Source organism: Anopheles stephensi, chromosome 2, assembly GCF_013141755.1.
Source record: "Anopheles stephensi strain Indian chromosome 2, UCI_ANSTEP_V1.0, whole genome shotgun sequence".
NCBI lineage: Eukaryota > Metazoa > Arthropoda > Insecta > Diptera > Culicidae > Anopheles > Anopheles stephensi.
Window position 1 is genome coordinate 85,242,810 of NC_050202.1, and position 22,339 is coordinate 85,265,148.

At 47.0% G+C, this 22,339-nt stretch overlaps 3 protein-coding genes across 4 annotated transcripts; 2 read left to right on the top strand and 1 right to left on the bottom strand.

Annotated features, from left to right (window-relative positions):
• Positions 1–129: 129 nt before the first annotated feature.
• On the top strand, positions 130–2,231 carry LOC118504218. The gene is made up of 2 exons (XM_036038424.1): positions 130–1,909; positions 1,990–2,231. The coding sequence occupies exons 1-2, from the start codon at positions 315–317 to the stop codon at positions 2,195–2,197; spliced, it is 1,803 nt and encodes a 600-aa protein (XP_035894317.1). The 5' UTR covers positions 130–314; the 3' UTR covers positions 2,198–2,231.
• A 239-nt stretch (positions 2,232–2,470) lies between these two features.
• Positions 2,471–5,863, bottom strand: LOC118504217 (polyubiquitin-C). The gene is made up of 2 exons (XM_036038423.1): positions 5,656–5,863; positions 2,471–4,715 (listed from the first exon to the last, which is right to left on the bottom strand). Exon 2 carries the CDS (start codon positions 4,712–4,714, stop codon positions 2,657–2,659), a length of 2,058 nt encoding a protein of 685 aa, XP_035894316.1. The 5' UTR covers position 4,715; positions 5,656–5,863; the 3' UTR covers positions 2,471–2,656.
• A 226-nt stretch (positions 5,864–6,089) lies between these two features.
• On the top strand, positions 6,090–8,037 carry LOC118504219 (CCA tRNA nucleotidyltransferase 1, mitochondrial). Of its 2 annotated transcripts, none has more exons than XM_036038425.1 (5): positions 6,090–6,225; positions 6,292–6,500; positions 6,578–6,861; positions 6,930–7,473; positions 7,540–8,024. In XM_036038425.1, the coding sequence occupies exons 1-5, from the start codon at positions 6,163–6,165 to the stop codon at positions 7,844–7,846; spliced, it is 1,407 nt and encodes a 468-aa protein (XP_035894318.1). In that variant the 5' UTR covers positions 6,090–6,162; the 3' UTR covers positions 7,847–8,024. The 2 variants fall into 2 exon arrangements, with proteins under 2 accessions (XP_035894318.1, XP_035894319.1); XM_036038426.1 differs by having other exon boundaries at positions 6,120–6,225; positions 6,303–6,500; positions 7,540–8,037.
• Positions 8,038–22,339: the final 14,302 nt, after the last annotated feature.

Below are 22,339 nucleotides of genomic sequence, written 5' to 3' on the forward strand. Positions count from 1 at the left end.
CAAATGAAATAATTTTGAGAACACTACCACTAGCGCCACCTAGTGTTCGGTTCGGAAAGCTACAACTTTTTGCTGTCCCACTGCCAATCGACCCAGCTGGCTGCACTGTCAATGTTGTCAAATCATCCTTGTTTGACAGATTGCATATGATCAACATGCAGCAGCCCTTTGTTTTGATTACCAAAATACATGCGTTACACCAACAAACAAAAAAAAAAAACGACGACGGTCAAGCTCAGGACTCGCCGTAAGCCTTGCAAGCCATATAACTATTATCTAATAGATCCCGCTTTATTCTAGTCTCCTGTTTGAGCATGCTTCGAAATAGTTCACTCTTTCGGTTTGTTGGCCTACATCGAAGCATAGGACGTTTGTACTGTGTAACCGCCGGTAAGGAATTGCAGCCCAGTGATGGTTCTTCCTACTTCGGTCTGCTCAAATCCGCCACCGACGCAAAGGAGGTGTTGGAATTTCTTCCCACAATCAGTCGCACAAAGCAGGATCGTCACGTGTACACCTTGCCCGCACTGAAAACACTGTTCGAGCTGCATAAAAGTGGCAAAAGCACGCTACGTTCCGACCAGATCCTCAAGCATCCACGGTTTGTGGAGCTATGCCAAAACGTTCGGCTCGAATCCCGCACCTTCGCGATGAACGATCTGACGGAGTGTTTGAAAATTCTAACCTTTCTCGGGGTGCATACAAACAGTGAAATCATGACGGTACTGTTGCAGCTCATACGGCACCAAATCAACGACGTATCGTTGGATCATATCGTATTCCTAAGCTTTATCCTGAGAAAGCTCGATCGGACACCGCTGATCGAAGCGTTACAGATTGCGCTACCGATGCTGCTGCAGATACAGATCGGGTACAAGCTGGACCATGAAAATGTACAGCAGCTGGTAGACCTGCTCGAGTTCGTGTCACAGCACAAAGTAAACGATCGAACGGTGATGAATATTGTGAGTGCTCTGACACTGCACGGGACGAACCTTTCCCCGGAGCAAGCCGTTAATGCTTTAAAAGCATTGGCGGGCTTCCATACGTTTCTGCCCCAGTACGAGAAGCTGCTTCAGAATGTATTCACCGTCCTGGAGCGGGACATGGATCAGCTGCCGTTCAAGATGATTGACTATGCGCTGAAAAGGGTCCTAGACAAGAATCTGGAACACTACCCCATGTTCTATTACGAACCGTTCCTGAAGCGGTGTGCCCAGTACACCATCGATCACAACGTTGGGTTGTTGAATGCGCTCTATGTGCTGAAAAAGATGAACAAAATATCTTTCCTGCACATTCCCCTGTTGGATTACATAGCTGCGAGAGCTGACAAACTGTCGCTTGTACCAACGTCCGGAATCATCACGATCGTGGCCGGTTTTTCCAACGCTAACTACCGACCGAGCAATTGGGCAACGGTAAAGGAGGAAATTGCTCGCAACACCACTATCACGAACGGGACGATACCGTGGATACGTTACAACCTGGAGCTTCTTTCGCTGGACATCTTTAACCCTCAGCTTCTGTCACACTGGCTGGACCCAAAGGCGCTGGATGCTAACATGGCACGGAACGTGCTGGTCGATTATCTGCAGCTGACTGAGCTGGGCCAAACGCTGCGGTTACTGTACAGCCGACAGTACCAAGGCCCTTACCCGGCCAAACAGTACGTGGAGAAATCGGTAATGCTGATGTTGCAAAACAATGACCATCCGCTGCTGAAACCGCTTGAGATTGCATTCGGCGGTGAAGAGTATGTGAGCACGCAGGTCGTTACCGAGCAGGGTCACGTCCTTGACCATGTGATCGCCTTCGATGCAGACTGTAACCCGGTTAAAATGAGCGGCCCGTCCGAGGAAGGTTCGCCACTACGATTGGAGGACATACGACAACCGGGGCACAAACTGTACGCGTAAATAATATGCTTATTGCTGTATAATGATGGATGTTTGCTCAATATGGTCTTCTTCTTTATTCCATTTGCAGTGTGGCCGTCTTGTATCTACCGAAGAGCTGCTACGCTATCAACGTGAATAGATTACGAGGCCGATTTGCATTGCATATGAAAACTATCCAGGCGCTCGGAATTCCTACGGTCGCAGTGTCTCCTGTAATATGGAGCAATCTGCCGGAGTCAGAGCGAATACCCTTCCTACAGCGTGAGGCACGCGAAGCATTGCGACAACCAATCTAGTGCGAACAAATAAACAATAGTCCCTGTAGAAAAATGTGTATATTCAATCGCGTATGAATTAAAAGGTTGAGAACCTATTTCATGTTCATAAGGTGTCATAAACGGAGGAGTTATAGAATATCAGATAAGTGTGGCAGGATCCCAGGACTAGGATGAGGAACCTCCTCAAAGCCTGTCTGGCAATGTCGGTAATTTTAAGAGAAAAGCTTGAGATTCTCAATACTTCGGCTGCACCTTCTATAGGCGAAAAACGAAGAATAAAACAAGGTCGAATTCTAACTCATGCCACTTCTTTTATTGGAATTATCTCTATACTTCTCACATCCTTCCTCATACAATCTCTATCAAACTGCATTAAGCACACAGAACAGATGGTGAGGTACATAATTTAGGAGGTGAGATGAATTTAGACGTCCCGCAAAGAAAATGAAGCCGTATCGATGTTTCAGTTCGTTCGACTCAGTTTCCCCCGCGAAGTCGAAGAACCAAGTGAAGGGTCGACTCCTTCTGGATGTTGTAGTCGGACAAGGTGCGTCCGTCCTCCAGCTGCTTTCCGGCGAAGATCAAACGCTGCTGATCTGGAGGAATACCCTCCTTGTCCTGGATCTTAGCCTTCACGTTCTCGATCGTGTCCGACGGCTCGACCTCCAGCGTGATGGTTTTGCCAGTCAGCGTCTTCACGAAGATCTGCATACCTCCACGCAGACGGAGGACCAAGTGAAGGGTCGACTCCTTCTGGATGTTGTAGTCGGACAGAGTACGACCGTCCTCCAGCTGCTTTCCGGCGAAGATCAAACGCTGCTGATCTGGAGGAATACCCTCCTTGTCCTGGATCTTAGCCTTCACGTTCTCGATCGTGTCCGAAGGCTCGACCTCCAGCGTGATGGTCTTGCCAGTCAGCGTCTTCACGAAGATCTGCATACCTCCACGCAGACGGAGGACCAAGTGAAGGGTCGACTCCTTCTGGATGTTGTAGTCGGACAGAGTACGACCATCCTCCAGCTGCTTTCCGGCGAAGATCAAACGCTGCTGATCTGGAGGAATACCCTCCTTGTCCTGGATCTTAGCCTTCACGTTCTCGATCGTGTCCGACGGCTCGACCTCCAGCGTGATGGTCTTGCCAGTCAGCGTCTTCACGAAGATCTGCATACCTCCACGCAGACGGAGGACCAAGTGAAGGGTCGACTCCTTCTGGATGTTGTAGTCGGACAGAGTACGACCATCCTCCAGCTGCTTTCCGGCGAAGATCAAACGCTGCTGATCTGGAGGAATACCCTCCTTGTCCTGGATCTTAGCCTTCACGTTCTCGATCGTGTCCGAAGGCTCGACCTCCAGCGTGATGGTCTTGCCAGTCAGCGTCTTCACGAAGATCTGCATACCTCCACGCAGACGGAGGACCAAGTGAAGGGTCGACTCCTTCTGGATGTTGTAGTCGGACAGAGTACGACCATCCTCCAGCTGCTTTCCGGCGAAGATCAAACGCTGCTGATCTGGAGGAATACCCTCCTTGTCCTGGATCTTAGCCTTCACGTTCTCGATCGTGTCCGACGGCTCGACCTCCAGCGTGATGGTCTTGCCAGTCAGCGTCTTCACGAAGATCTGCATACCTCCACGCAGACGGAGGACCAAGTGAAGGGTCGACTCCTTCTGGATGTTGTAGTCGGACAGAGTACGACCGTCCTCCAGCTGCTTTCCGGCGAAGATCAAACGCTGCTGATCTGGAGGAATACCCTCCTTGTCCTGGATCTTAGCCTTCACATTCTCGATCGTGTCCGATGGCTCGACCTCCAGCGTGATGGTCTTGCCAGTCAGCGTCTTCACGAAGATCTGCATACCTCCACGCAGACGGAGGACCAAGTGAAGGGTCGACTCCTTCTGGATGTTGTAGTCGGACAGAGTACGACCATCCTCCAGCTGCTTTCCGGCGAAGATCAAACGCTGCTGATCTGGAGGAATACCCTCCTTGTCCTGGATCTTAGCCTTCACGTTCTCGATCGTGTCCGACGGCTCGACCTCCAGCGTGATGGTCTTGCCAGTCAGCGTCTTCACGAAGATCTGCATACCTCCACGCAGACGGAGGACCAAGTGAAGGGTCGACTCCTTCTGGATGTTGTAGTCGGACAGAGTACGACCATCCTCCAGCTGCTTTCCGGCGAAGATCAAACGCTGCTGATCTGGAGGAATACCCTCCTTGTCCTGGATCTTAGCCTTCACGTTCTCGATCGTGTCCGAAGGCTCGACCTCCAGCGTGATGGTCTTGCCAGTCAGCGTCTTCACGAAGATCTGCATACCTCCACGCAGACGGAGGACCAAGTGAAGGGTCGACTCCTTCTGGATGTTGTAGTCGGACAGAGTACGACCATCCTCCAGCTGCTTTCCGGCGAAGATCAAACGCTGCTGATCTGGAGGAATACCCTCCTTGTCCTGGATCTTAGCCTTCACGTTCTCGATCGTGTCCGATGGCTCGACCTCCAGCGTGATGGTCTTGCCAGTCAGCGTCTTCACGAAGATCTGCATCCTGTAAATTTGCAAAACAAAAGCAATCAAATAATCGTAAATGATATTATTAATTCAGTTTATTTTAACACGAATGAACATTTCGTTTGTTTTCGAGTAATACTTAAAGGGACTTCACCACCAAAAAAAAAAAACAAAAAATCACTGAAAATTTAATCGAGAAAATCAGAAGCTCCTTCTAGATTTTAATAATATCAAACAGTTGGCACAACTAAGACGATTGTGCTCATTATCCCTTATCAATTTATTTTACTAGAAATCCCATTTTAAATGAGAGCAACAGTGTGCATTGCGAAGGGCTCTTTGTTCGCAATTCAGTCCAACGAAAGTTTTTTTTTTCGATTTCATTCCGTCATAGCCTACTTTTACTAACGAACAAAGAAAGCTGTTGCCAACGCCAAGTTAACAGCTGCGCCCTAAGCTCTTCCGCATCAGCTGACCGTTATCGATTTTCTTTGTTTTCAGATGTAACAAACCCGGAATGATTCCCAAATATAGCGAAACTTCATACAAAATTAACCATATTAGAGCGTTACAAGACATGAGAATATTACTCAACATGATTCATAGTTCCTGAACAATCGCGAAATACATCCGTTGATTTTATCGCTCCACAGCACGGCGCCATCTTGTATGCGTCACGACGGCTGTGGCTATGGAGAACAAAGAAAATTTTCGCTTCCTAAGAAAAAGTGACGCCATCGGGTACAATTGTCGAAAATCGATACAAATCCAACCAAATCCTATCTAAATTCGATAATGGTCAATGTATTTACTAGTAAAATCATGAATTTCTTCGCATTTAATGTGAATTTCATTTAACCATGAATGACCTTCCGCTACGCATCAATTAGCTTTCGCTTCCGAGTTTCAAGGATTGCCTTCATTTAGCAATGAAAAAAGGGGCTTATGGCGAAATAACCAAACAAAATCGAACTTACCTTCACTGTATTAAACACTTTTCTCAACACACAATTATTTAACGCTCAGCACTTGGTCAAATTAAATATTAATCACTTTTTCAATCGCACGGCAACGGAGCTGGGCTTTTCACTTCTGTTCTTCTCGCAGGTTGAAACTGAATGCTGTACAAAGGCCAATCGCAGCTGCAAGGAAAATTCCAGACCTGTATGGCGGCCAGGCTGGCCCACTTCGAGTGAATTGACACATGTCATCCGGGCACATTAGAATAAAATATCCGATAAAAGTTCATCAATTATCATTTACAACCACTTAATGAAATAAATCAAGCAGAAACGAGGCATGAAACAGAATCAAAGATTAAATTTTGTATTTAAAGCACTTTTATACAGAAATTTGGCGTCGAATTAATCAAAAAGGCCTTTAAAGCGAAAAGGTTTTGAGATGAACTGTGGTAAACACCAGCGCAACGACCTGTCAACGCGATTTTTGACGCTTTTCAGCTGACGCTTGCATCAAAACATACAATGGTCGCTATTCGGCAAACTAAATCCATTCTGAAACGATTCTATTACTGCAACGGTTTCATGGTAAGTAGCGAAAAACTTATCAGGAATACACGTTGCCACCATTCTCAACCATTAACCATTACCCAGTGTCGTTGCAGTTCCACAAAGGCTGAACGATTCAAAGATTTCATCGAACAACGCAGAATGGAAGCACGTGCAATTGCGCGGCCGGATCCGGTGGTGAAGAAGATCGACACTCCCGAGTTTCGTTCCATTTTCACGCAGGAACTCAACGACCTGATAGCTTTGTTCAAGCGGTACAACTATGAAATACGCGTGGCGGGTGGAGCGGTACGGTAAGGCGCTAATTCAACTCCTAACTGCGCGACCTAATGCGGAGAACTTGATGAATTGTTGTTGTTTCGTTAACCAGGGATATTCTGATGAACATGAACCCGAAAGACGTTGACATTGCAACCACGGCAACACCGACGGAGATGAAGGATATTTTCACAAAAGAAAACATTCGGATGATCAACATGAACGGCGAAAAGCATGGGACCATCACACCTCGGATAAACGACAGAGAAAACTTTGAGATTACAACCCTACGTATCGATGCGGTTACTGATGGACGGCATGCCGAGGTCATTCACACCACCGACTGGTTGCTGGATGCTAACAGGCGAGATCTAACCATTAATTCCATGTTTCTTGGTATGTTGCATCTACATAAGCTACGCTTACAGCGACAGATTGTAATGCCGGTTGAAATTTGCTCCTAGGATTCGATGGCACACTGTACGACTATTTCTATGGATATGAGGATCTGCAAAAACGACGGGTAGCATTCGTAGGGAACCCCGATATGCGCATCAAGGAGGACTTTCTACGCATATTACGCTACTTCCGTTTCTACGGACGTATAGCGGAAGAACCGAACCGCCACGATGAGGAAACGTTGCGCGTCATAACGAAGAATGCGCCCGGGCTTGCAAAGATAAGCGGGGAACGTATTTGGCAAGAATGGAAAAAGATATTGAGCGGAAATTTCGGCATCGAGCTGACGGAGGCGATGATCAACTGTGAGCTGGCCCCGTACATGGGTCTGCCGGAGAAGCCTAACGTGGAAGAGTTTTTGCGCGTTTCGAAACAAGTGCGCGCGTTCGATCCAAAGCTGCAACCCATCACTGTTCTGTCCGCACTGCTAAACACACCCGAAGATGCGGTAAATCTTAATTTGAGGCTAAAGTTTACCGTCTATGAAAGAGAGCTATGCTATTTTATAACGCAAAATCGTGAAGAAACGGCCACAATCGAGGATTTGCTGTAAGTTTGGTTGGCGTTACGGGTATTGTGTGCACGTATTTTAATGTCACGCTCTCTTTTCTTCAGACAATTTCAACAGCTCTGCCTACAAACGATTAGCAGCGTGAAGCTAAAGAAGGAGTACGTTCTCGAACTGCTCAAGTACCACGGCAAGCGGGACCTTTATCAGCAGCTGTTCGATTGGCCGATCCCTCAGTTCCCGATCAAAGGCAATGTCCTTATCGCGAACGGTGCTCCAAAAGGACCGAAGCTGGGTGTGGTGATGGATAAGCTAAAACTCATCTGGTCCAACAATCAGTACAATATGTCACAGGAAGAGTTACTGCAACACTTACCGGCTGTGCTGGAGGAGGTTAATGTAAAAAAGAAGTAATAGCTATTTATTATTGTTACGGCTAGACCGTATTGTTAACATTCATTGAGTCAGTCGGAATTTCTTGTGAGGAAGAAATGCATCTTTCATTCTGCTGATATGTACAGTTTCTTCATAAGAAATCGAAAAGAAGGAAAAAATAAGGAAGAATAATAGAGCATTAAAGATGAAACACTTGGAACTTTCCATTGCATGTTACAACTCCGAAAATATTACAAATTTTACAGCATATTGGTCTTACCGCAATTGTTGGGTATTTGAGGAAAATCCCGTAACAGACGGCATGTTTCAGGGCGAAGTTTTTAAATCGAATTGGAATCGAGCTGCTTGGCACGGAACTGTTGCACCAAAATGAAAGGCCAAAGCGTTTATTAATGTTTTTAATTTCGAGTTGCTTGAGCACTGTTCTTCAAACATCCTAAACGGTATCAGCTGGTACTCGTTCTGCTGTTCCATTAATCATTGGAATGAAGATTTCAAGAACAGATCCAAACGGCACACAGTTATTGGTGAATCGCGTTATGCTCTCCCTCCGCTCGAAGGTCCGGTAAGGTGTGAAATGTTTCACCTCCCCAGAATAACTAAAAAAAGCCCCCGCTTCAACTATCCTCGATAACTCCTCGATCACTGGAACCGAGTGGTTTCCGAATGCTTGGTAAATGTTGATTTAGTACCACAAAAGCCGGTACCGCTTACGTCGATTCGATTCGCTCCTTATGGAGGCCGTTACGCCCCCCCCCCCACTCGATGGGAAGGATCTTGAAGGAAGGATCCATTGTATCGCCGGTGCCATACCTTATGCCACGGTCAAATAGGTGGAAAAATGGTTCTATCCAAAACACTGAGCACTGCGATGGAGGTACTGTGAGATCGTAACACGTGGCATACAGCGCTGCCGCTGCGGCTGCTGCCGGGTGTGTTACGAATCAAATTTGTGTCGACTCATTCATCCCTTCGCAACGGTTGTGGCTCGAAAAGGGTCGATCACACCGAACTACATCGACCGGCGATTCCATTATTCATCCAGCTAAGTGCCCCGCCGTGAAAAAGGTGACCGATGGCTTTACACGCCGGTTAGTGAAGCCGGGCCAGGTGTAGAGTGTGCTCTACGAAAAACGGTCATTTCGGTCTGATGGGTGTGCCAGCAGCTTGTCGCTCGCGGTGAAGACGAGTGGTCATTGATCTTATTCTTTGAACCTCGCAAATGTTGCCGAGAAATGCGACACACCGGACATCATCCCACAAAAGGGTTCAATCGCTAGTGGAGCTTTCGAAGGGTGCGTATTTGAACGCATCTGAGTGATAGGAAAATGATCCTACCAGGTGCAACCATGATCAACCACTTTCCGGCGAATCGATCGACAAACAAAGGGACCTCGGCTCGAAGCCGGGCGCGTGTTTGTGTTTCCATTTGGCAATCCTATTTTGTCACCATTGCTCGTTCCGGGGGTTTCCAGTTCTGCACATCTTGCCTGGCGGAATTCGATCTTTTACCAATCGCCAACAAAAGGACTAGTCCTGCACAACCCCGCTTGTCTAGGCGCAGCGAAAAGATGCTGGTTCAGGTAGAATCATGTATCGAGGCACATGTTGATTGTGCATTGATTCCTTCGTTGATCCCTCGCGGCACATACGAAGATCAACACACTGGTGTGGCAATACGCTTTATGGCTTCGCGAATAGCTCGGAGCCAGGACGCACCTTTACCTGAGCACAGTGAAATGCTTCCACTGTGACGCGTTTTCCGGTTTTGTTTTACGCATACACCCCTCCTGAACGGTCCTGGCCCGATTCGACAGCACACGCAGCAAGCAACCGGGTACGGTTCCCGACGCCTGGGTTCTAGGTGTTTGTCTACGGGTATTTCTCTAAAGGGGCGCTGACGCTAGACCGAAAAACAAAAACCGATCACCAGGGAGTATCGGGGATCGTGCAGCTGTCCGAGGCCGGATCCGACTCGAAAGCTAGGCGGGTTCATTGACACCGCCGTTCCGATCATCTGCACGGATAAGGTTACCTGCGAGCGAAAGGGTCTCGATCGGACTGACTTTAAACTTTTCCACTCCTAATGAGGTGTTTGATAAGTATCAGTTTCCTTTTCCTATTTGTTGCATAGAGAACGGTGAGGTTTATCAAGCCAGGAGAAAGGCTCTCGTTTGAATCATTCGAACGAACGCATGTAATCATATTGTTCTAGCGCTAGTGTGCTTTTGACCACATATACCACACATTTAGAACCAGCTGTTTATAATGAACTGTCGTCAGAAGCGTTCTTCGTCGACTTGCCAACTCTTCTTTACCACAGTGTACGAATCAAGAGAGCCTTCGGAAGGGTACAAGATGCACTTCCCCAAGGCGAACATTTACCCGAACGTGGACGCATATTCGGATAACTATGAAACTATGCTTCCTCGTGCGCTTGCTCGTCACACCGTGGATTTCAAGGAACAAAAGGAAAGAAGCCTTACCAATCCTTCCAAGTGGATGGCCGAAACATTCCAAAGCACCTTGCGACGTACCGGTACTTGCCTGCCTGCACCTTAAGGTGCCGGAACCTTCAACAACCTGTCACACAAAAGAAACGGACCCTGCTGGTGATATCTGCTTACACGTCTTACAAGGAACATGATTTCCCATTCTGAAGAACACGTCCAGACGCTGCGTCTCACGAGAGGACGCGAAGGAAGGGCGGCTGGTGTCGTGGCGGGGGGAGCGTACGGCGTCCGTTTTAGGGTTTAGTTCGCATCATGCTGCACCCCGTGCAGTATCGAAAAACCGACGCTATGTCGCCCATTGAGCGGATGTGGACTTAATCACGGGAGGGATCGTTTTACATAAGGCGATCACAACCCTCGCGCCCAACGCACGGAACATGCGCACAGCCGGCCACGCCAAATCCCGACCGTCCGGAGACACCGGAGGCCGTGCTGTTGGTAGTAGTGTAATCGACGCATTTCCCCTTTTTTTTGCTCTGGTGCCTATCCGTATGCGTACGAAAGGTGACAACATGAGACACAAGCGGGCCGGGTTTGTATGTGAAGGTTTGGAACGGCGTGTTAAAGCAAGCAAGCCGTAAACATAAATGGGCTAATGGCACGCGACCACATTTTCGAGCGAACATAAAGTTAAGGAAAAGCAGAAGCAGAAAACCAACAAAAAAAACACCCTTCTCCGATGCAAATCCTGGCATGGCATCGGCGCGTGTGTGCCGCCGTACCAGATGCAAGTACGATTTGTATCGAGGCAAGCATTAGTTTTAGTTTGGCGTCAAGGTACGGCTTGCATAATGCATTCTTATTAATAGCAGCAAAGTTTAAAGTAATTCACCGAGTGCTGGCGAGACGAGAAGGGATGCGGCCGAAAAACAGGGCCGGCACGAGCCGAGCCTCGAAACGGAGGCGCCCGTTAAGGTTCGTTGCTTCTGTATGTTGAAATCTTTCCACTTTCGCTTGCTTGAAAGTTAATTGGGGGGGAACAAAAGAATTAATAGTGTGCATTGTTTTTCAAGCCCAAAAAAAGGGGGGAGACAAAGGATTGGGACTCCAAAAACGAATACTTGAATTGCAAATGCATTGATTACGTTAGATGCATTACATTAAGGAAGTAAGAATTATTACCATTTAAAATTGGTGGCGTGTCCTTTACCCTCATTTTAATATCCTTGTAATGTTACGCATTCCAGCGAACTACAATGGAGCAACCATTTTTAAATGATTTTGACCAACAAAAAAAATTACTTACCCCTGTCCTTTCTGCCATCCTCAGTACCACCCATCAACTAGCCATCTAACACTCTCGCTCGTTCACCTCAGACATCTCACATTACCAAAAGAAAAAAAAACACTCTGGCCCATCGCCACCAGATCCAACAAAATTCCTGATCCACTTCCTGAACCTGCTTCCTGCTGCCTGACTATCGGATCAAAGTTTGCCATTTCTTTGCTTCCGTCTGCACGCAATAACAGAGTGAAAAGACGCTCGAAGTTACTGCTGGTTTACCCCCGAGGAACGCACCGAAGAAGGGAAACCTCAAAGGAAACCATCCACACCCCGAAAAGGGACGGATAAAGACGGAGCGAAGAGTAATCGTTTCATTCATTCGTTTGAAGTTGGTACGAGTCCTTTTTCTTCGCAATAGGGGAAGCAAGACAAAGTTCCTTGCACCTTACGGTACTTCTCCTTGCGGTCGGATTGTCAGACTGCCGCACCATTTCTTGGCCTTCGCCCTTCCCCTCGCGGTCTTTCCATCGAGTGTGTCTGTGTGTGAGTGTGGTGGTGCGCCGCGAATAGGAAGCAAGCAATCCTCCCAAGACGGTCTGAAGCAAACTGAAGGAACAAGTGGACTTTTGTTGTTGATTTTACGATAACCTTGACATAGACGGTAAAGGAATCTGGTTTAGAGGGTAGGGAGCCGTTCCGTTGAAGGTTTGAGTTTGTTTTGACTTTCGCGCATCCCTTGCGAGTGAAGAGGGGGGATTTGTCTTGTGCAGGTCTTGTGCTGTGGATGCATTCCTTTGGGACGTGGAAGGTAATTTGGTAATTATGATGGTTGCCCGCACAACAACCGTCTGCATGATCGTGCGAGATGGAGAGCCGCAAGAAAGGTACAATAAATGAGGTAATTAGGAGATGTTTTAGAAAGAAATTTAATTACGGAATGCTTTGTAGAAATGCTAATGCTTTACTTAGTGTAATGTACAGCAAAATGTCTTAAAATATTTCTACTCTTGAACGAATTCGTGCAGCCGTTTGATAATTCCGTTACCCAACGAGCGACACTCACCACCATCACCACCACCGCCTGCCTGCATTGTTAACAGGGCCAGATTTGCGCCCATCTGCCCGAATTTGTCGGTTGGCATCGACCAACATAATCAACGCCGCTCGTCTTCGACCACCGGCCCGGCGGCACCAAACGAACCGAGATAGCAACAGAACCAGGTGCTTCCCATATTCAGTATTCAACATGTTCCCCTCGGCCTATGCAAGCGAGCACAGTGTGTAAGTGTGTGTGTTTGAGTTTTTTCTCTTCTATTCCATCCATAACGATCCAGCGTTTTCCCTTTTGCGCCAGGGGCCAAGCTTCATCACACCAGAAACCTAGGGTGGGTTTTTGGTGGAATATTGGCACCGTGCACTATCCGATGCTCGCTCGTCGAATCGAATCGGGATTGGGGTGTTTCCGACAGGCCGTCGGAATGGAAGGGTCGCTTTTTCTGTACTTGTTTCTCGTTGTGCGCTCGGTCCTCGGTGTGTCCTCGGCGTTGCTGTAGGGAGCGTGTGTAATGTGCAAGGACCTCAGAAAGCTTCCCGTTCGCCGTTTACGTTGCACGGCGATGGTCTTTATGTTCGATCGGGAAGGGCTTTGGTCGGAACGCACCTATCGCACTGGGGAAGAGGACAGTGTGATCCTTTGTAGTAAGCGTGGTAGAAAATAATAGGAATATATTTATACTATAATATTCATTTAAAAGCATTGGCGTATTTGAGTATTACGCCTGCAGGTATGCAATATATGATGTAAAGTAGTTTAAAATATAAACCTTCTACGTGCTACTATTGCTACGCCCCACACTGTACCATTCAAACAATGCAATACAGGTTCGGTTCCGCCGATTCCATCCCTCTGTGTCAAGATTTTGCTGCATGCACTACGAAATACCGAAAGGGGACCACCATCACTCGGCTAACGACGGCTTGCTAGGCTGAAGGAAACTCTGAATCGTCCTGTTTCCAATCGGCCAAACGTTGAATTCTCTATTGAATGTGTATGTGTATGCACCACGCCGACGACACTCCTAGCTCCTGGCACACGGCCGGCCGGCCCACTCGAATACGATGACAGGCATATATTCCGGGCGACGGCGGCGCTCTGCACGTTTGCAAAACTTCAAACGGACGTTGGCCGTGTACGCCGAATGCCGAAAGGGTGCTCGGGCCCGGGCGTACTAGACGCGCTTGGTAGCAGATATAAAATGGACCATTTGAGCAGGAATTACAATGGAATAAAAAGGTCGACCGTTTGAAGATGGTATAATTGAAAGTGAAAAGAAAAGGTTCGGCCGCCTGCCGAAGAAGCAGATAGGACAGCCTCTAACGAAATGCGAAGCGAACCGTTTACGTGGTTGAAAACCGAGTGCAGATTTGAGTCGTGGTGGGTGAAACTGTCGAATGTCGGGGACCACCACCCACAAGTCACACAATGGTCCACCGTCCGCTGCACTTAAGGAAGCGTATTGGGAAAATAATGTACAATGGAGTTTGCAAATGAAAAGGACATTAAATGTTCGCTTTTTCCCCTTTTATATTCGTGCGTGTTGTGCTTTTGGGGATGCATTCGTCGCCTAATCCGTCGGTTGCCTTTATTTTTCTTTGATGGATCAAAAGACGACAGCGATAACACGGTAAGGATTGTTTTGATTCTACTGCACCACCGGAAAGGTAGAGGGAAATTCAATTGTCAACCTCTTTTCATTACCAGCGCTGTAATTACGTTAAAATGGTCCAATCGTGTGCTGCACTGGGATGTGTGTGTGGAGGAGGGGGTTGTTTCTGCCCTCCTGAAGGAAGTGATTCGTCTTAAGAGTGGACAGGGAATTTAATTGTAAATTGTCCATGAAGCAGCCTGCAATTAACATGATGGACGATGATGGGAATGATTTTCATCGTCAAACTAATCAATTAATGGTTCTATTAATTTACTTTGATTTTGCTTATCAAAAACCTTCTAAATGAAGGGTGTCTTTTAAATGGGAAGAGGGGTTGTGTCTGTCTTGATAGAGACAAGAATAGATCATGTATGTGTATTTATCGAGAAGCTCGTGTCTAAATTAATATTTATATAAGTCTTTTTATACATAAAATCCCCTCAATTCCTTAACTCGAAAGATCTCGTAATCACTTGCTCCCTTTCCGCACGCATATTATCGCACCCGAATCATCCCAAATCAGTCGTGTATAATTTGCCCACGAACCAGAAGCAAATAAGTTCGCCACGGGGAAGCAAATAATGTCCTGGTCGTCGCTTATGCCCTGCAGCGCAATTCCCTCTCGGGATTGATGCCAAGAAGTAACTTTGAGTTTTTCCTCCCTTTTTGGCATAAATGTAAGGAAGTTCTTAGCAAGTTTGCACTGGCATTGCACCATCACAAAGCATAATCCAGTTATCACATTTACTGGAAGGGAGAGTAAAATTGAATGGTTGCGAACGTTCGAGAACCCCCCGCGATGGTGGTGCGTGCCAGAGGGTGGGCCGGAACGTTTCTTCTCCATACCCGATCACACACACACACAAACATACACACAATGGAATCCAGAATCTTTACCAGTCCATTCTTTTCTCCATGGGAACGTATTTAATAGTTTTCCATGCTTGCGCGCGGGTGCAATCGAATTTAATTGGACCTTTCGTTCGGTAATGCGCTTCCAAATCCAAACAAGGTAGACACATTTTTCCCGTTCGATTTCCAAACGGGACTGGAAACGGGCCCGGGCTTCGTCGCTCTTCATCGGTCGAGCGGATTTACGCTCCGTTGGTTTTCCACCCACCGTGCTGGCGAGACCGAGGAGGACACGAAAGGGTGGATATCCTGCCAGTGATTGTCTCGAACTCATCACCCGGGACAACCAACTCAAACGGCTGGTCACCGGGTGAGTGTGTAGTGTTCCACTACTTCATTTTGTTTCCCACTTCCCGGTGTACTTCCGGGCACGCGTTTTCCTAAATGCACCCAAAACAACGTAATTATCCTTGGAAGGTTTGATCAGCAGAGGGCACCTACGGTGCACGGAAAGCGTTACATGTGAGCGGAATATACATGGAAGAAGGTCCTGTCGTTGTCTGGTAGAAGGCAACAAAAAGGACGATTGGGATTTTTGCTTTGTGAATCTGCAGCAAAAATGTGCCATATTGCACTTCCGAAAGGATTGATGCCACCGACCCTAGAATCCAGGTGATACCAGTCCGGCAGAAAAAGTAGATTGTCGCGAAATCGGATCCTCGCACGATTTGACACCGACCTAAGCCTCCGTTTCGCCCCCTTTTTTTTTGGTCCTAGCTTCGCACACCGCTTCGCTGCCACACCTCTCTCGATCTGTTGAGCAGTCTGCAAGGAGATCGATCCGGGACTTCGTCCGTTGCATTTATGGCAGCTGCGAACGATTGAAGCAGCTTGCTCGGTTCCAACCACTATAACGCTGTAATTTACGATCGTAACGTTTCTCCCCTCTCACTCTCTCTCTCGCTCTTCGTTCATCATCATCCAGCATTATCCCGATCGCACCGGTCCGACTGTAATGCACCGAAAAATGGAAGAAAGCGAACACCACTCGCCGTAGCACCCTGGGCCCAGGATTCGCATAACGATGGATGGATGATAGGATTTTAAATGCACACACGGGCAGATTCGGGCCGGCTGCAAAAAGTGTGTGAAAATAGCAGTGCAGTCCTTCCTGCCACCGACCGACCCGTCCGGAGCAAAAACCCTCGAGAGCTGTCCCTGACATTGTGTTGGATTTTTATGTACTACAGCATCCCTTGGATGGATGTGGACGTGTGCCAGGCAGTTGGGAGATAAATTATCTATTTTATTTTTATTGATTTCCAATCCTCCCGGTCCGGGCACGCTTCGGCACGCTCTTTGCAGCGCTCAGATTGACATTTGGTGAATTGCAAAGGGCACCCTGCGTGCATTGTGTGCTTAGCCTAGGTTACGGGCTCTCGATTGATTGAACTGCTGCTGATACCTTCGGGCTCGATTCCGGTTCCTTTTTGGGCCCGGGAGAAAAGGAACCGGAATAAGGGAAAAGAACTTTGAACATGTGGAAGGCGCAGGAAGAGATTCGGATACACATCTTGAAGTGTTCGGTTCTGTTGGTGAGTTGAGGTGAAGGTTTTATGGATGCGCCTAAATGCCGATACTAAGCATCTCACAGATGACGGCACAGCTTGAAAGTGTGGTTGCGTTTAATGGTTACGCTATTGCATCACGGTTATGGGTTGTTCCTATTTATTTAGCGAGCTGATAGGTCACACACCCCATGTGATTCTTAGAATCAATTGTAAGCTATCTATCTCATGGATCGTTTAATTTTTGTTATAAAATCCCTCCAGGAGCAACCATTCAGCAGCCTTGTAGAACTATAATTAAATGTTTAAATTGCCATTCTCTTGTCATTCATGGCTTCCAGCTACTACCACTGATGGGGTTCTAATTATTTCGGCAAGTTCATCAACGAAATGACTAGCGTCCGACGCGACGCGAAGGGTCATTATCGCGCCGTCCAGTCGTTCTCATAGCAGAAGCAATAGCAAAAACTCAGCTCGTACTCAACTCCTGAGTCACGCCATTTATGCGTGTAGTGGCCACGATGGCGGCACCTGTGTGTGTGTGTGTGTGTAAGAATTCCTGCCCTTTCACCGGCAAATAGTGACACTGTCGCCACACGCAACCATCACCGGACCGTTTTTCCTGACCCGAACTATTTCCCGAATACCTTTAAACTTTGCAGCTACACCGTACGGCTTCCCGTGGGAGAACACTTTAATACGGGGGTGGAATGGGTTTGCGCGACTTCGAAACCGTTCCATTCCCGGTCGTGCAATGTATTAATCATATCCCCCACAGCCAGCCGTAGCGAGGCTAGTCGTATTTTTAGATTGATGATTCATAGGGCAGCCACCCTGTACAATCCCCGTTACACTTTGCGGTGTCGGGAAATTTAGCAACCTGGAAGTTTGGCGTGTAATGTAATTGAACCAGAAGCGGATGCGGTTCGGAAGGATGAGAAATATATTGTCTTTCAGTTTATTTAAATGCAAACCTACCCGATGCTTCGCTCAGGGGCTTACCCGAAAAACAGGGGAAAGATGAAGGTGGTGTCACAGCTTGTGTTTTAAGTGACGAAAGGCAACCACTGATGTCAGTTTGAGTTTTCTGGTTTGCTGGAATCTGCTTCTACGTGATGCTGCATAAATTTCATTGTCAATCAAACTAATGAAACGCAATCCAGGGCGCAAGGCTGGGAGGACGACTGCAGGCACAGAAACCATGTCTGGTCCGTGTCTGATTGATCGATCTGTGACAAGGTATTTTCATTTGCTGATTAAACTTATTCCCTTCTTCGTGAGATGAAGTTTTTTGCGAACCAGAAGGAGTGTGTTTTAATGCGCTGTAATGAAAAATGGATCTGGAAGAGGACATTCTTTTAAAAGGATGTGCTTTTCCGAAGGCTTTTTATAACATGAAGTGCTCCTAAAATTGAACAATTCTTTTTTGTTGTGATGTAGGTAGGCCTGACCGTGGCTTGCCTGAATCACACTCATCGACGCAGCTGATTGCATTAATTTATTTGTTTACCAACTCCAAACAAACCACCGAAAACCGAAACAACAGTAAACCCATGCAATGCATAAGCGCCCCGAAAAGAATGCATCCCGAGAAAACCATGTCCAATTAGTAGTCCCGGGTAGTGAGCGCCCCTCCAGGAAGAGGAAATGAAGGTCTGAAGAAAATTAATCGAGTGAAACAAGCAATCCCCAACTTCCTGGCAACACTTCGGGTCGCAAAACAAAAAGCGACAACGCAACACGCAGGCACCGAGTCGTCGAGTTTCTTGGGCGAACAACTTCATATTCGAGGGCACCACACAGGACTCTTCTTTGGTGTGTGTGTGTGTGTGTGTGTGTGTGTGTGTGTTTTTTTTTTTTACTTTCAACCCCATTCCCCGTGAAGGGTTAGGGTCCTCCATATGGTAAATTGTGGTGCGTTACTTACCATCGCGAGGGTGTCCTGTGGGGTCCGTATGGGTTCGTTATCATATCGGCAGGGTTCGAGTGAGTTTCATGTAACACACACCTGCCTCCGTAACATTTTTAATGGCAGCAGGATCACCTAGGTAGCCCTACAGTTTGGCAAAAGGTGCCAAGCGAATAGGCGACCAGTAATGGTTCCTTTTGGGCATAATACAAGTCGTAGGTTTCGAGGAACACTTTCGAGTGTGTTTGGGACGCTTGAAAAATAATTTGGCAAAGTTTTTAAAACCGCAGTGGTCGTAAAATCATACTTCTTTTAGAATGTATGTTAATGTGCCCGAAAGCAATGTTTCCAGGACGATCATCATGTAAAGATATGCTTTATGTGGTTTCTTTTAAACTATTTTTAAACTCTGACTATAATTATAACGAAATGAATTTTTAAAAAAGTCAGGAAACGTACGAAATAGAAATATTATAAATATATTAGTCGACCTAAATAAATATCAACAGGAGTTATGTATGCGCCTAAAAGTTATGCAAAGGCTGTACACTAACAAGACTGGTTTAACGTTACGAATTTATTGCGATACGAGCATGATACAATTGATCACAATTACTCCTTTTATTGAATATTTCAATCTACCTTCCTCAGTAATTTGTCGTATAAGAATAATATATTTAAAAACCGTCAAATCATCTATACAAATACGTCCTTGATGAAGCTAGAAACTGCCGCCAGAGCCACATCAAAACTGTAGAACGATTTTCCAATATACAAAAATCCTCACCGTTCCGTCCCTTTAATTGCCGCGTCCGAAACGAAGCGAGTAAAAACAGGATATTGTAACGTTTGTAACGTAAACGCGGGCAGGGGTGGTTTTATAATTCTCATCCCCTATTTTAGAATTTTTATTCGCAACCAACACTCACGCACCTCCGCGTTGCACCACTATCATCACCGTCGAACAGTTGTGTGTAGTGATTTTGATCACACTAGAATCGTGTCTGGTTTCGAGCTCGAATCGTATCGAACGGAACCACCGGAGGGTTGGGATGATAGGCACCCTCGGTTCCCTGCATTTGCTCCCGAGAAGTGCTCTGGAGTTTTTTTCTGTTGCTAATGGAATTTTCACTACCACCACCACATCCACCTCCCGCACACACTATCGGGCCATCTACTACCCAACAGTACTGCCAGTGATTGTTCAGATGATATTGCTAACCCCTAAAACCAGTGGGCGAGCAGCAGCAGCAGTAGCAGCACCGAAAAGTGTCCCTATTCAACCCGGGAAAGGAATAATTGTTGGGCCTGTGCTGTGTGTATATTGCCCAACGTATGCAAAGGAACTAAAATTTTTCACATCCGCCATTCCAGGGAGGGGAGAAGAAATGATTTTTTTTTTGTACCGAAGTTTGTTCCTTGGTGGTGTTGTTGTTGGCTAGTGAACATTCGGTACTGCACTCGCATCGGGGTCTCGCTAGAGCAGAGAGGGAGCGAATGATGGGCCTACGTGACATTACACAGTTGTGAAGTGCAACCGTAGTGCGCGCGGGATGAAGCGAAAAAGAAGAACCACGGAAAAATAAATATCACGACGATTATTTTCCCTTTTCCGGATCCTTTTTCCGTGTTGGGCAAATGTTGCTACACCCGACCCAACACAGGGAAACCGCACCCCACCTGAAGTCCTGAAGTTGAGGGAGGAAAAAATTTAATTCGCTTCAGCCTGCAGTAGTTTGTTGATGTTTGCCGTAACGCGGCCGTCGATGTCCTTGCACGGCTATTCGGTGGGAGAGCGTGTACAGTGTGGGAAGATTGTTTGTGGTTTCTACGGATACCGATGGGATGACAAGGAAGATTTGAAGCGTGTTTTAAAGTAATATGCTAGGGACGATTATAGTCCCACACTTTGAGCAGTGATAGGAAGAAAGTTTGGGAACTTCAACAATGAATGATCGAAAGAGCTAAGAACTAAAGTGGAGAGCAAATTTTTGTATTCTTTTTGCATACATTTAGGAGTTTTATTTCAAGACAAATGTCCTATGAGTCTTCGTGAGTTAAAGATAATCCTCTTGGTTTTGTAAGAAATGGCCCTAAATTGACAGCGATGGTGGTGCGTTTCGTAGCGTAGTGCCTTTGTTTGGCAGCGAAATGATTTACAACCGCACACCGCATTCGTTCCAGCCCGTCAACCAATATGTCCCTGGCAGACGGAAACCGCCCGCGTTACACGTAGCGCGAGTGTTTTGTTTCCGATGGCGATGAGTCGGTTAAAGACATGCACTGTGCCACTCCAATTTGATCGACGAGTTTCGCAACAACAGTCGCTGGCGGCCACCCCTGGCCGAGTTAATTGCTGACTGACTGACGGACGAAGGGACGAAGTACTTGTTGTACAGAAAAACCGAGGCACAGCGAGTGAACATTCAAATTTATCTATCTGTCACCCCGGTTCGAATACCCGGTTGTTAGCGTTCGTTGTCCGGGGCAGGTTTTGGTCGGGATGTTTTTATTCTGTGCTCGGTGCACGAAATTCCTGCCACCAGTGTGCTTCGATTTCCCCATTTTTCAACTGCTGCCAATTTCCCACTGACCTTCAGCGAAGAACTCATCCTCCTGATGGTGTTTTTCGGAACCATGATGGCATGTTGTCGAAAACGGAACTCGTCGCTCGAGAGCCGCGTATCGAATTGAATTTTCCTGTTGTGCGAGGGTGTAAATCGATAGTGTGTCCTCTCTGTGTTCAGGGCTGTGGTGTGTGTGTGTGGCCCATATTCGTTTTATTCACAAGGCTGGTAGTGGAGATACTTTCACCATCCGTGTCCGTGAGAACGATCGCGTGAGAAATGGTTATTTATATTCGAAATCTGAACGGTACCGGGATGAAGTATAACAACACCTCAACTGGCATTTGTTATCGGTTGATTGCATTCGCTCGAGGGTGGTTTGAAACCGGAAATTCGTGTTGGAGAAGAACTAAGCGATAAATCATCTGTGATGATCCTGCATCTCACACTATCTATGGATTAGGAGGAGATAAAGCCGTCAAGAGAGCATGGTTTAAATAACACAACAACTTCCTTTCTACGGATCATATAAATCAATTTCTTCTTCTGACTTGTTGTGCTAAAATTTAATTACGCTAAAACTACGCTAAACCCACCGCCAGGACAGATTGAATGTTCCACCCATTTATTGGGAAGTGAATCTATTGCCTCATCCCGGGATTCGGACATTCAACGTAACCAACACACACACACACACACACACACATCATACTTCTTGTGGCGCAGCGCAAAACACATCCAGAAGGGACGGTCCTCCGAGTCCTCGATTGCCTATGTAATACATCATCATCAACTTACACACCACCTTCACAGCTAGCAAAACGCCACTCATGCTTGCCTCGGGCAATCCCTGCATCTTCCACCGGATTTGGCACCACCAGCCAACACCCCAATAACGCTCGATTGGTTCGGATGTGCGAGGTACGGTGCGGTGACCGATACCGAACCGAAAACCACCGGAGCAGATGGTCAAAAATGGGATACGAAACTGCCGGGACCGATGCACGATTAAAGAACGTAACCTGAGGAGAGACAAAAAAAAAACACCAAACCGAACACAATGCGCACCCTAACTAGCTCTGGTGAGGCCTTTAAAAATGGTGGCGGACATTAGGTCGGACGGGCGGGGAAAAAAACACTACGACAACAATCGTGTCGAGCGGGAATGC